General features: G+C 41.7%; 1 protein-coding gene across 1 annotated transcript in view; it reads left to right on the top strand.

The window, feature by feature from the left end:
* Positions 1 to 11,678, top strand: part of PCDH19 (protocadherin 19) — a 125,354-nt gene extending 113,676 nt beyond the window's left edge. The window contains exon 6 of the mRNA XM_052663666.1: positions 11,089 to 11,678. Within this exon, the coding sequence (XP_052519626.1) occupies positions 11,089 to 11,678 (590 nt within the window). The remainder of the gene's footprint in view (positions 1 to 11,088) is intronic.
* Positions 11,679 to 12,678: the final 1,000 nt, after the last annotated feature.

Raw genomic sequence — 12,678 nt, 5'->3', positions numbered from 1 at the left:
AAGGTCCCCCAGCTAAGTCAGTTCCCCTCTTTTAAGGAGATTTTTTATATCCTACCTCCATAACATTGACTGACTCTTAGTTACATGGCCACCCCTATCTACAGAGAATACTGGAAAATGTAGATTTTTAGCTGGCACATTGCCAGTCTTAACAGGAGAGGGGTTCTGTTTCCAAGTATGGTGGTGGTTTGGTCACTAAGTTGTGTCTGACTCTGTGACCCCATAGACTGTAGCCTGCCAGGCTCCTCTGCCCAGGGGATTCTCCAGGCAAGAATACTGGAGTAGGTTGCCATTCCCTTCTCCCAGGGATCTTCCCAACCCAGCAATCAAACCAGGGTCTCCTGCATTGCAGGCAGGTTCTTTACCCACTGAGCTATGAGGGAAGCCCCATTTCTAGTATAAAAAATAGATATGAAAGTTTGGTAGGCAGTTTGTTATGTCTGCTTCAGATGTACGGGAATTAGGTAGGCCAAGAGGGGACACTTCTCAATAGCTATGTTTTCTTGATTAGGTTCATGTGATCAATTTTAATAGCATTTAACCACTTCATAATCATTGCCACAATCCCTTCCATTGTTTTTCATAAAAATTGCCCGCTTTGATCATAGATTATTTTGCTTATGGTGTTATGCAGGGTAAGCTAAGTGAATAGATATGAGTACAATGCAGGAAGCTTTTCTGATTTATACATCACCTGTTTCTACGTTATGTTATTGCTGTTACTTAGAAATAGCTAACTACTTGAGCTCTCAGGAACTGGAATTCACTTTAACTTTCCTTTTCTGCCTCATTGATTGCAGATCACTTTTGAGGAGGTAACAGATTGCTCTTGTAACTCTTACCTTGAACTAGTTTAGTCCTGGAGTTTTGTCTCTGATCATCGGAATCTTTGAGTTAATACAGCAAACTCTGAATCACAATACAGAGTGCCAGCATTATTGAACACATCCATTGTAACTGGACACCTATACAAACCCAACAGAGCCTCTCAGCTGTTCTATTCCACCAAGACTTTGAAAGTTTTAGCAAAGCCTGAGGTGATGTTTTCATCATTTTCTTTTTTACTTTGGTTGGGACCTTTGGTAAGCTCTTTCTATAGTGTGGAAGCATATTGTTTGCCCACATCTGAAGAGACAGCAGTTTCATGTCCTGAGGAAGAGAGTAATTGCAGCAAACAGTTTTGCTATTATCTACACAAAATAACATATTCTATTCGTTTTCTATTTGAATTACTTCCTTATCCACTGTGACTTAGACATTGCTGCCTCTTAGGCCTCCTGTGTTCTCATAGGACTCATGTTTTAAGATTAATTTTTTTTTTTTTGCCAGAAGTTTTGGGAGCCTCTCACCAAAGTCCCTAATGAAAAGTTGTGACTGAAAATTTATTTATTACTACCTAGATTGAAGAAGCTTTATCTTTTCTCTATATTAAAAAAATTGTCTAGAATAATTGGATCTGTTTTGAACTAAGGTGTTCTGTAGCCTCAAGATTCATGTTCTTTTCCAAACTTATGCATTCTCTTCATTTATTTATTTGCAGATCCTAGGGCACATTCAGAAGCAGGGAAGACCAATGTGCAAATTCATGGTTCACCCCAATCATGTGTGTATTTGAAATAAAGACAGCTGCTTTCATTCATCTGTACATGTGCATATGTTTAAATTTCTACAACTATGTATGGGTTCTAGAGTCTTATATTTTGCTTTGCCTAGGCTTAGGTTAAAACTTAGGTTAATACTTCTGCGCTTCCCCTGGTAGCTCAGTGGTAAGCAATACGCCAGCAATGCAGGAGCTGGAGGAGATGCAGGCTTCATCTCTGGGTTGGGACAATCCCATGGAGAAGGGAATGGAAACCCACTACAGTATTGTTGCCTTGAGAACTCTAAGAACAGAGGGGCCTGGTGGGCTACATTCCTAGTGTCACAAAGAGTTGGGCATGACTGAAGCGACTTAGCACGCACACAGGTTAATACTTTCACAGAAAGATATAGCACGGTTGGTAAGTTCAGTCGCTCAGTCATGTCCAACTCTTTGCAACCCCATGGACTGCAGCGTGCCAGGCCTCCCTGTCCATCACCAACTCCTGGAGTTTACTTAAACTCATGCCAACTGAGTCGGTGATGCCATCCAACCATCGCATCCTCTGTCGTCCCTTTCTCCTCCTGCCTTCAATCTTTCCCAGCAGCATCAGGGTCTTTTCAAATGACTCAGCTCTTCACATCAGGTGGCCAGTGTTGGGAGTTTCAGCTTCAACATCAGCCCTTCCAGTGAATATTCAGGACTGATTTCCTTTAGGATGGACTGGTTGGATCTCCTTGCAGTCCAAGGGACTCTCAAGAGTCTTCTCCAACACCACAGGTCAAAAGCATCAGTTCTTTGGCACTCAGCTTTCTTTATAGTCCAACTCTCACATGCATACATGACTACTGGAAAAACCATAGCTTTGAGTAGATGGACCTTTGTTGGCAAAGTAGTGTCTCTGCTTTTTAATATGCTGTCTAGATTGGTCATAACTTTTCTTCCAAGGAGTAAGTGTCTTTTAATTTCATGGCTGCAGTCACCATTTGCAGTGATTTTGGAGCCCCCCAAAATAAAATCTTTCACTGTTTACACTGTTTCTCCATTTATTTGCCATGAAGTGATGGGACCAGATGCCATGATCTTAGTTTTCTGAATGTTGAGCTTTAAGTCAACTTTTTCACTCTCCTCTTTCACTTTTCTCAAGAGGCTCTTTAGTTCCTCTTCACTTTCTGCCATAAGGGTGGTGTCATCTGCATATCTGAGGTTATTGATATTTCTCCCAGCAATTTATAGCAAGGTATAGTCACAAATAGGCTTATACAAGAAATCTTAGCCAGGAACTGGTGAATTGTTCAGTTCAGTTCAGTCGCTCAGTCGTGTCTGACTCTTTGCGACCGTATGAGTCACAGCACTCCAGGCCTCCCTGTCCATCAGCAACTGCCGGAGTTCACTCAGACTCACGTCCATCGAGTCAGTGATGCCATCCAGCCATCTCATCCTCTGTCTTCCCCTTCTCCTCCTGCCCCCAATCCCTCCCAGCATCAGAGTCTTTTCCAATGAGTCAACTCTTCTCGTGAGGTGGCCACAGTACTGGAGTTTCAGCTTGAGCATCATTCCCTCCAAAGAAATCCCAGGGCTGATCTCCTTCAGAATGGACTGGTTGGATCTCCTTTGCATCATCACAAGTTTACAGTCCAAGGGACCCTCAAGAGTCTTCTCCAACACCACAGTTCAAAAGCATCAATTCTTCGGTGCTCAGCCTTCTTCACAGTCCAACTCTCACATCCATACATGACCACAGGAAAAACCATAGCCTTGACTAGACGGACCTTAGTCGGCAAAGTAATGTCTCTGCTTTTGAATATGCTATCTAGGTTGGTCATAACTTTTCTTCCAAGGAGTAAGTGTCTTTTAATTTCATGGCTGCAGTCACCATCTGCAGTGATTTTGGAGCCCAAAAGATTAAAGTCTGACACTGTTTCCACTGTTTCCCCATCTATTTCCCATGAAGTGATGGGACCGGATGCCATGATCTTTGTTTTCTGAATTTTGAGCTTTAAGCCAACTTTTTCACTCTGCACTTTCACTTTCATCAAGAGGCTTTTTAGTTCCTCTTCACTTTCTGCCATAATGGTGGTGTCATCTGCATATCTGAGGTTACTGATATTTTTCCCGGCAATCTTCCTTCCCAGCTTGTGTTTCCTCCAGTGAAGTGTTAGCTTACCTCTATTTCACCTGGAGCCAGCATCTTGACAATTAACTTGTGATGATGCCAAATGGTTTCTCTCTGGTCTCATAGCTCCATCCCTAGCCACAGTGTTACATGATGGCAGGCATATGATCTGTATCAGGCCTAGGCAATTCCAGAAGTAGTCTCTTTGCCTTTTTCATCTGGTTTGTCATCACTGCTATTCTTAAAGGGACTTTGTGTCATGACTTTCTCACTTTTAATGCACACTTAATTTCCTTACTAAACTGAAGGTTTGATTTTCAAAAGGTAATTCGTCTGCATTAGGGGCTTCCTTGGTGGCTCAGTGGTAAATAACCCACCTGCCAATGCAGGAGATCTGGGTTCGATCCCTGGGTTGGGAGGATCCCCTGAACCCACTCCAGCATTCTTACCTGAAGAATTGCATGGACAGAGGAGCCTAATAGGCTACAGTCCATAGGGTCACAAATCAGTCAGACATGACTCAGCAACTAAACACACAACAACAATCCATCTACATTACATTTATGAATGTAGATTGCCTTGGGTTGGGAAGACACTTTCTTTCTGTCCACTTATATTCTCCATGTTTTCTTTCATATTTCATATGTCCATAAACACTAAAGCTAGGTTAGATTTTGTTTCAGTAGTATTGACACAAATGTCACTGAGTGTTGTTTGATACTAAAATGATAAACAGCAAGTCTTGTCTCTGCCCTTGGTAAGGATTTAAGGAAATAAAGAGATTAGATCTAAGCCAAGAGTGAGACATTGTGAGTAAATAAATCTTTTAGATTCAAGTCTTCACTTGCATGGGGTAAGAGCAGTGTACCTAATATGTACACGTAATTAATCCAAGAAAATTGCATATTATTCTCACTCTATAGGACTGAAGTGGGCTTAGTGAAATTGGTATGTAGGCTTAAACTAATTGCATTCCTGGGGTCCCTGAGTAAGTTTACCTTTTCCTCTTCCCTGAGAGTGATCTATTCACTTAGGCAGTGGGCCAGCTGAAAGCAAGTACTGTCTTTGCAGAGAAACTTATGACATGCCTAAGTTCCCTGCTCTGGTCTTCCTCAGTTCATAAGATCTCACAGGTGTCTGACTCTGGAGTCTTTGCCCTCTGTGTATGCTGGGGATCCAGGTCTCCTCACGTTCATTTGAAGAAGCCTACCATAGGGAATGGAGAAGGAAATGGCAACCCATTCCAAGATTCTTGTCTGAAAAATTCCAGAGGACAGGACAGAGCAGCCTGTCAGGCTACAGTCATAAGGAGTCAGACATGACTGAGTGACTATCACTCACTCAGCATAGGGAAGGAGAACTGTACATGGATTGGGGGTGACCCATGGATGGCATTCTCTTACTGAATTGTGTTGAAAAAAGAGCTACATCTTCACATTTTAAGACAACCACTTGAAACTCAAAACTTGAGACTTAAAAGAGCTTTATTTTGAACCTATTGGGAATATTCTCCTAGATTGTAGTTCATCACTGCTCTGCCCTGGGAGTATGAGCAATATCAGTCTGAAGTTCACCTGGGATTTCCTCTTCATAGCTGGTCATATGGCTGCAGTTTCAGGGTTCAAAGGCTAAGAGCTCTATGCCTCCTTGCCTTAATTTTGGACAAAATGGCCAGGGATCCCATAACCTTCTGAACATTTTTTTTCTTTTCTTCCTTCTTCTCTCTCTCTCCCTTCCTCCCTACCTGCCTCTCCAGACTTCTAGGGAACTCTTACTCAGAATTGTAGATGGGGAAGTTAGTTATTGGACTGGTCCTCCAGTTGCACCTCTTTATTCTCCACCTCCAAACAAATAGTCAGACTAATTCTTTACAGGTATTACTTGGAGAGTTACAAGATAGGCCTCAGAGGAAATGTTGAAGAAGAAACATATTTGGGAAAACTCTGAGGTGTGAATTCTGTCCTACTATAGGGATCCTGGGGTCTTCTGGAGAAAGCACTAGATTTGAATGAAAAAATGTGGGTGGATCAGCTATAGACTCTTTCACTCATAATGTTTGGGTCTACACTAAGTGTTTCCCATGTATATCCCAACATGTTTCCCATACTTTCAGCGTCCCAGGAACACACATGTTTTGAATGATGATAAGTCATCAGTTCAATTCAGTTCAGTTCATTTCAGTTGCTCAGTTGGGTCTGACTCTTTACAGCCCCTTGGAATAAAGCAGGCCAGGACTCCCTGCCCATCACCAACTCCCAGAGTTTACTCAAACTCATGTCCATTGAGTCAGTGATGCCATCCAACCATCTCGTCCTCTGTGGTCCCCTTCTCCTACCGCCTTCAATCTTTCCAAGCATCAGGGTCTTTTCCAATTAGTCAGTTCTTCACATCAGGTGGCCAAAGTATTGTAGCTTCAGCTTCAGCATCAGTCCTTCCAATGAATTTTCAGGGTTGATTTCCTTTAGGATGGACTGGTTGGATCTCCTTGCAGTCGAAGGGACTCTCAAGAGTCTTCTCCAACACCACAGGTCAAAAGCATCAGTTCTTTGGTGCTCAGCTTTCTTTATGGCCCAACTCTCACATTCATACATGACTACTGGAAAAACCATAGTTTTGACTAGACGGACCTTTGTTGGCAAAGTAATGTCTTTGATTTTTAATATGCTGTCTAGGTTGATCATAACTTTTCTTCTAGGAGTAAGCATCTTTTAATTTCATGGCTGTAGTCACCATCTGCAATGATTTTGAAGCCCCCCAAAATAAAGTCTATCACTGTTTCTGCTGTTTCTCCATCTGTTTCCCATGAAGTGATGGGACCAGATGCCATGATCTTAGTTATCTGAATGTTGAGCTTTAAGCCAACCTTTTCACTCTCCTTGTTCACTTTCATCAAGAGGTTCTTTAGTTCTTCTTTCCTTTCTGCCATAAGGGTGGTGTCATCTGTATATTTGAGATTATTGATATTTCCAGGTTGTGCGCCATCCAGCCCAGTGTTTCTCATGACGTACTCTGCATATAAGTTAAATAAGCAGGGTGGCAGTATACATCTTTGACGTACTCCTTTTCCTATTTGGAACCAGTCTGTTGTTCCATGTCCAGTTCTAACTGTTGCTTCCTGACCTGCATACAGATTTCTCAAGAGGCAGGTCAGGTGGTCTGGTATTCCCATATATTTAAGAATTTTCCAGAGTTAGTTGTGGTCCACACAGTCAAAGGCTTTGGCATAGTTAATAAAGCAGAAGTAGATATATTTCTGAAACTCTCTTGCTTTTTCAATGACCCAACAGATGTTGACAATTTGATCTCTGGTTCCTCTGCCTCTTCTAAATCGAGCTTCATCATCTGGAAGTTCACGGTTCATGTACTGTTGAAGCCTGGCTTGGAGAATTTTGAGCATTACTTTACTAGCGTGTGCATGAGTGAAATTGTGTGGTAGTTTGAGTATTCTTTGGCATGGCCTCTCTGTGATTGGAATGAAAACTGACCTTTTCCAGTCCTGTGGCCACTGCTGAGTTTTCCAGATTTGCTGGCATATTGAGTGCAGCACTTTGACTGCATCATCTTTTAGGATTTGAAATAGCTCAACTGGAATCTATCACCTCCACTAACTTTGTTCATAGTGATACTTCCTAAGGCCCACTTGACTTCACATTCCAGGATGTCTGACTCTATGTGAGTGATCACACCATTGTGATTATCTGGAGGGTGAAGATCTTTTATGTACAGTTCTTCTGTGTATTCTTGCCACCTGTTAATATCTTCTGCTTCTCTTATGTCCGTACCATTTCTGTCCTTTATTGTGCCAGTCTTTGCATGAAATGTTCCCTTGGTATCTCTAATTTTCTTGAAAAGATCTCTAGTCTTTCCCATTCTATTGTTTTCTTCTATTTCTTTGCATTGATCACTGAGGAAGGCTTTCTTATCTCTCCTTGCTATTCTTTGGAACCCTGCATTCAAATGAGTGTATCTTTCCTTTTCTCCTTTGCCTTTCACTTCTCTTCTATTCACAGCTATTTGTAAGGTCTCATCAGATAACCATTTTGCCTTTTTGCATTTCTATTCCTTGGGGATGATCTTGATCCCTGCCTCCTGTACAATGTCATGAACCTCCATCCATAGTTCTTCAGGCACTCTGTCTATCGGATCTAATCCCTTGAATCTATTTATCACTTCCACTGTATAATCATAAGGGATTTGATTTTGGGCATACGTGAATGTTCTAGTGGGTTTCCATACTTTCTTCAATGTATGAATTTGGCAATAAGGAGTTCATGGTCTGTGCCATAGTCAGCCCCTGGTCTTATTTTTGTTGACTGTATAGAATTTCTCCATCTTTGGCTGCAGAGAATATAATCAATCCGATTTTGGCATTGACCATCTGGTAATGTCCATGTGTAGAGTCTTCTCTTGTGTCATTGGAAGAAGGTGTTTGCTATGATCAGTGCATTCTCTTGGCAAAACTCTGTTAACCTTTGCCCTGCTTCATTCTGTACTCCAAGGCCAAATTTGCCTGTTGCTCCAGGTATTTCTCAACTTCCTACTTTTGCATTCCAGTCCCCTATAATGAAAAGGACATCTTTTAGGGGTGTTAGTTCTAGAAGGTCTTGTAAGTCTTCATAGAACTGTTCAGTTTCAGCTTCTTCAGCATTACTGGTCGGGGCATAGACTTGAATGAGCATGATATTGAATGGTTTGCCTTGGAAACAGACAGAGTTCATTCTTTCATTTCTGAGATTGCATCCAAGTACTGCATTTCCGACTCTTGTTGACTATGATGGCTACACCATTTCTTCTAAGGGCTTCTTGCCCACAGTAGTAGATATAATGGTCATCTGAGTTAAATTCACCCATTCTAGTCCATTTCAGTTCGCTGATTCCTAAAATGTCAATGTTTACTCTTGCCATCTCCTCTTTGACACCTCCAATTTGCCTTGATTCATGGACCTAACATTCAAGGTTCCTATGCAGCATCAGACTTTACTTCCATCACCAGTCACATCCACAACTCTGTGTTGTTTTTGCTTTGGCCCCGTCTCTTTGTTCTTTCTGGAGTTATTTCTCTACTGATCTCCAGTAGCATACTTGGCACCTACTGACCTGGGGAGTTCATCTTTCATTGTCCTATCTTTTTGCCTTTTCATACTGTTCATGGGGTTCTCAAGGCAAGAATACTGAAGTGGTTTGCCATCCCCTTCTCCAGTGGACCACGTTTTGTCAGAACTCTCCACTATGACCCGCCTGTCTTGGGTGGCCCTACATGGCATGGCTCATAGTTTCATTGAGTTAGACACAGCTGTGGTCTGTGTCATCAGATTGGTTAGTTTTCTGTGATTGTTGTTTTCAGTCTGTCTGCTCTCTGACGGAGAGTTCTGGTGACTAGGTGGTGGGGTTAATGGCGACGTCCTCCAAGAGGGCTTATGCCGTACCCGGGTCTGCTGCACCAGAGCCCGTGCCCCTGCAGCAGTCCACTGCTGACCCATACCTCCACAGGAGACACTCACACACAGTTTTGTCTCAGTGTCTGTGGGGTCTCTGGATCCTGGTGCACACAAGTCATTAGGTGGCAGCAATGAAAGTTTACAGGGAAGAGGCAGAGAAACGGCTTTGACAAACCCTTGTTTTTCAGAGGTGGTCAGGCATTCCTGACGTGGAAGTGTGCTGGAGTTTGTGGGAGCTTTGTCCTATGTATGAAGAAGGCACTCATCTTCTTGGTGATAATGCTCATTTGTTATTTGGTTCCAACTCTGCAAAATTCGGAGAGTTTCATTCTCCAGCATTGAAAGGGGGCTTAAACTGGCCATCTTAAAGATAAGTCAGCAAATTGTGTAAAGGTATACAGAAGGAGGTCTTATCTTTGGCTGTTTTTTCTGTAATTTAGGTCAAAAGCCATTTCCAGAGTCATGTTGAAAGCTGAACTCAGCCTGGATTAAGCCTTGACATTTAGCTGCTTCTAACACTTTTTCTCCAAATGATGAAATATACACTCATTTCAACCATTATTTCTTGAGCCTCCTCCCAAGTACCCCTTTACCAAAATAACTTTCGGTAAATGAGGCAGAGAAATATCTCTTTGCTGTATCATTTACTCTAAAAACTCAAGAAAAATGCTAAAAAATAGAAATACAATTGTAAAGGAAGGTGTGTTATATATAGACTAATATCAGGCAAGTCCCTGAATTGCAGACTTCTTCCTGCAAAAAAAAAGCACTCATAGCACATATTTCCAACTTTTTTTGATGGATATTTTTTTTGTCTTTGCAATCTCTTCTTGTCTCCCTACCTCTTCCAGTCCTACCCCAAGGATATCTATAAATGTTAAGCTGCTCATACTTTGATGCATTGTGCAGTGTGATATGAAAAATTTTACTAGGTCATCCTCATGCAAGAATGTAACATAAATATAAATTGATCTGAAAAACTAGAGCTCTAAACCAGACATTAACAGTTTTCCAATGGACAGGTAGAAGTTAACCCTGAGTCCATACTTTAGTGAAGCCCATATAGAAAGCTTTTCTGAGAGCCAAATTAAAACCTTAACTCTAAATGAACCTGGGATAAAAAGAGAAAAACACGTCTTACCATTAATTATGAATTCTGTGTGCTAAGATCATCTATGATAGGGTTAAAGTAATCCATGAAGAAATTATGTTAAGAAATATGACCCAAATGAAATTGCAGATAAGAAAAATAAGAAGGAATGGCTAGCTGAATATAATTAAATGATGTTCAACCCATGAGGGATGTGTACATAAGGCCAGGTGTAGCTTCTGGATCAGATTGAAGGAAGAGATCTCAGTATATTCTTTCTCATGGGAAATCTAAGTCATGTAAAGGGTTTAGTGAGAAGATTGGCTGGTGAGACTGGTGGCCAAAAAAAGTGATGTGATTGGGTTTTCAAAGAGTATGTTACTAATCTAAAACTAAGCATTGAATATCATTGACAAGTAGGGTAGGAATGTGGTTGACAGTGCTATTACTCCAAAACATGGCCAAGACTTCTCAGTATATCTGCTAGAACCTGTTTCAAACACAGTTGATTTTTAGCAGGAATTGTTGATAAAATGCTGAGTCTCAGCACCTTTACCATCAGATAAACTTTTAAAAGAATAAAATTTTTCATCATAGTGTGTTTCCCTTTAGGTTTTTAGTTTTGTCAGCAGTGGAAGCAGCAACAAAGATAATCATAAAAAAGGGAGGAGAGTGTTTGGGGGGAGATCTACAGCTTTTTAAAAATCCAATTCTTCACACTTGTCCCAAAAGGCAATAAAGGACTATCTAAAAGTGTTATTTCCCCAAAGGATCTCTGGGTACCTAAGAAACCTGAGCACTGGGAAGTAACGATGATTCCTGGGAAAAGCTGATGAAATTGACATTTTTAATTTTCTCCAAACAGATCAGAATGAAGGATTTCATTGCAGGGAAGAATGCCGGATTCTTGGCCACTCTGACAGGTGCTGGATGCCCCGGAATCCCATGCCCACCTGCTCCAAGTCCCCTGAACATGTGAGGAACATCATCACGCTGTCCATTGAAGCTACTGCTGCTGATGTTGAAGCTTATGACGACTGCGGCCCCACCAAGCGGACTTTCGCAACCTTTGGAAAGGATGTCAGCGACCACCCAGCTGAGGAGAGGCCCACCCTCAAAGGGAGAAGGACTGTTGATGTGACCACCTGTAGCCCCAAGGTCAACAGCGCTATCCGGGAGGCGGGCAATGGCTGTGAGGCTATTAGCCCTGTCACTTCCCCTCTGCACCTCAAGAGCCCTCTGCCTACCAAGCCTTCTGTGTCTTACACTGTTGCCCTGGCACCCCCTGCCCGTGATCTGGAGCAGTATGTCAACAATGGTCCTTCTCGTCCCTCTGAAGCTGAACCCCGTGGAGCTGATGGCGAGAAAGTCGTGCATGAGGTCAACCCCATTCTGAAGGAAGGTCGAGACAAAGAGTCTCCTGGTGCAAAGCGTCTGAAGGATATCATTCTCTAAATCAGTTCTGGGGAAGAAGAAAGAGAGAAACCATGCTGGCTAGCTAAGAAGCAGTAGCTGATCCTTGTAATTGTTCACCAATGGTTGGTTCTTGAGTGGCTGTATTTCAGAGCTTTCCCTAAATGTATTGTTTATAAATGACTATCAATCTGTGACAATCCCTCTCGTTTCAACAGGCAGCAGGGGTGTTCCGTTGGAGCAAATTAGCTTTGGCTTGAGTCGTTCATGAGGCCTTGATGTTGGGGAAACAGAGACAAATTCAGTTGTGAAAAGTATTATGTATTAAGTGTTTGAATTTATATATTTTTCTATGTCGAAATTATAATAAAAATTACCATTGTTTGTGGAGGATTACATTTAAAAAAAGCAAAAAAAAAAAAAAGGCTCTGGACACCTTTAATAACTTTGCCACTGTTTTGTAGTGTAGACAAGTTAATGGTCATTTATTGTGTACTATTCATTGATTTGGTGATGTGAAATTGAGTCCCCAAATGGTTGTTTCTGAAGCTCGAGTACTTTCCAATGCCGCTACTTTGCTGTGGACACCCCTGCTTTAAAGAACCCTTTTGCTAGCTGTGCTATTGTCGTATTTGATATTGCAAATTGCTACGTGTGTGGTGGTGGCAAAAGGCTTATAGAAATTGGTGTTTTTTTCTTAAAAAAAAAAAAAAAACTACAGACAAAACAAAGTGCAAACAACTGAGATGGCAAGTGAGTGAGTAATGCCACATATATAGGCTGAGTCCTTGGAGGGTACTCATTCACGTAGGATACCCACAGAATGGTTGCTCACCACGTTGCAGAGTATTTTTCCTGACTTTCAGGCTTCTGCCCAGATCCATGATAGATCATTACAGAAAGTCATTTTTGGATATTCTGCTATCTAATTTGCAGTTGTCAGAAATATTGTGCTGAAAATTTTATGAGATCAATTTTTCTGATTTTCAGGCCCTGAACCGGAAAGTTGCTCCTGAAGTTATCAGTTTCCAGGCTTAGAAAT

Source organism: Budorcas taxicolor, chromosome X, assembly GCF_023091745.1.
Source record: "Budorcas taxicolor isolate Tak-1 chromosome X, Takin1.1, whole genome shotgun sequence".
Lineage (NCBI taxonomy): Eukaryota > Metazoa > Chordata > Mammalia > Artiodactyla > Bovidae > Budorcas > Budorcas taxicolor.
The sequence above is the reverse complement of the archived record's forward strand: the minus strand, read 5'-3'. Positions and strand labels throughout refer to the sequence as shown.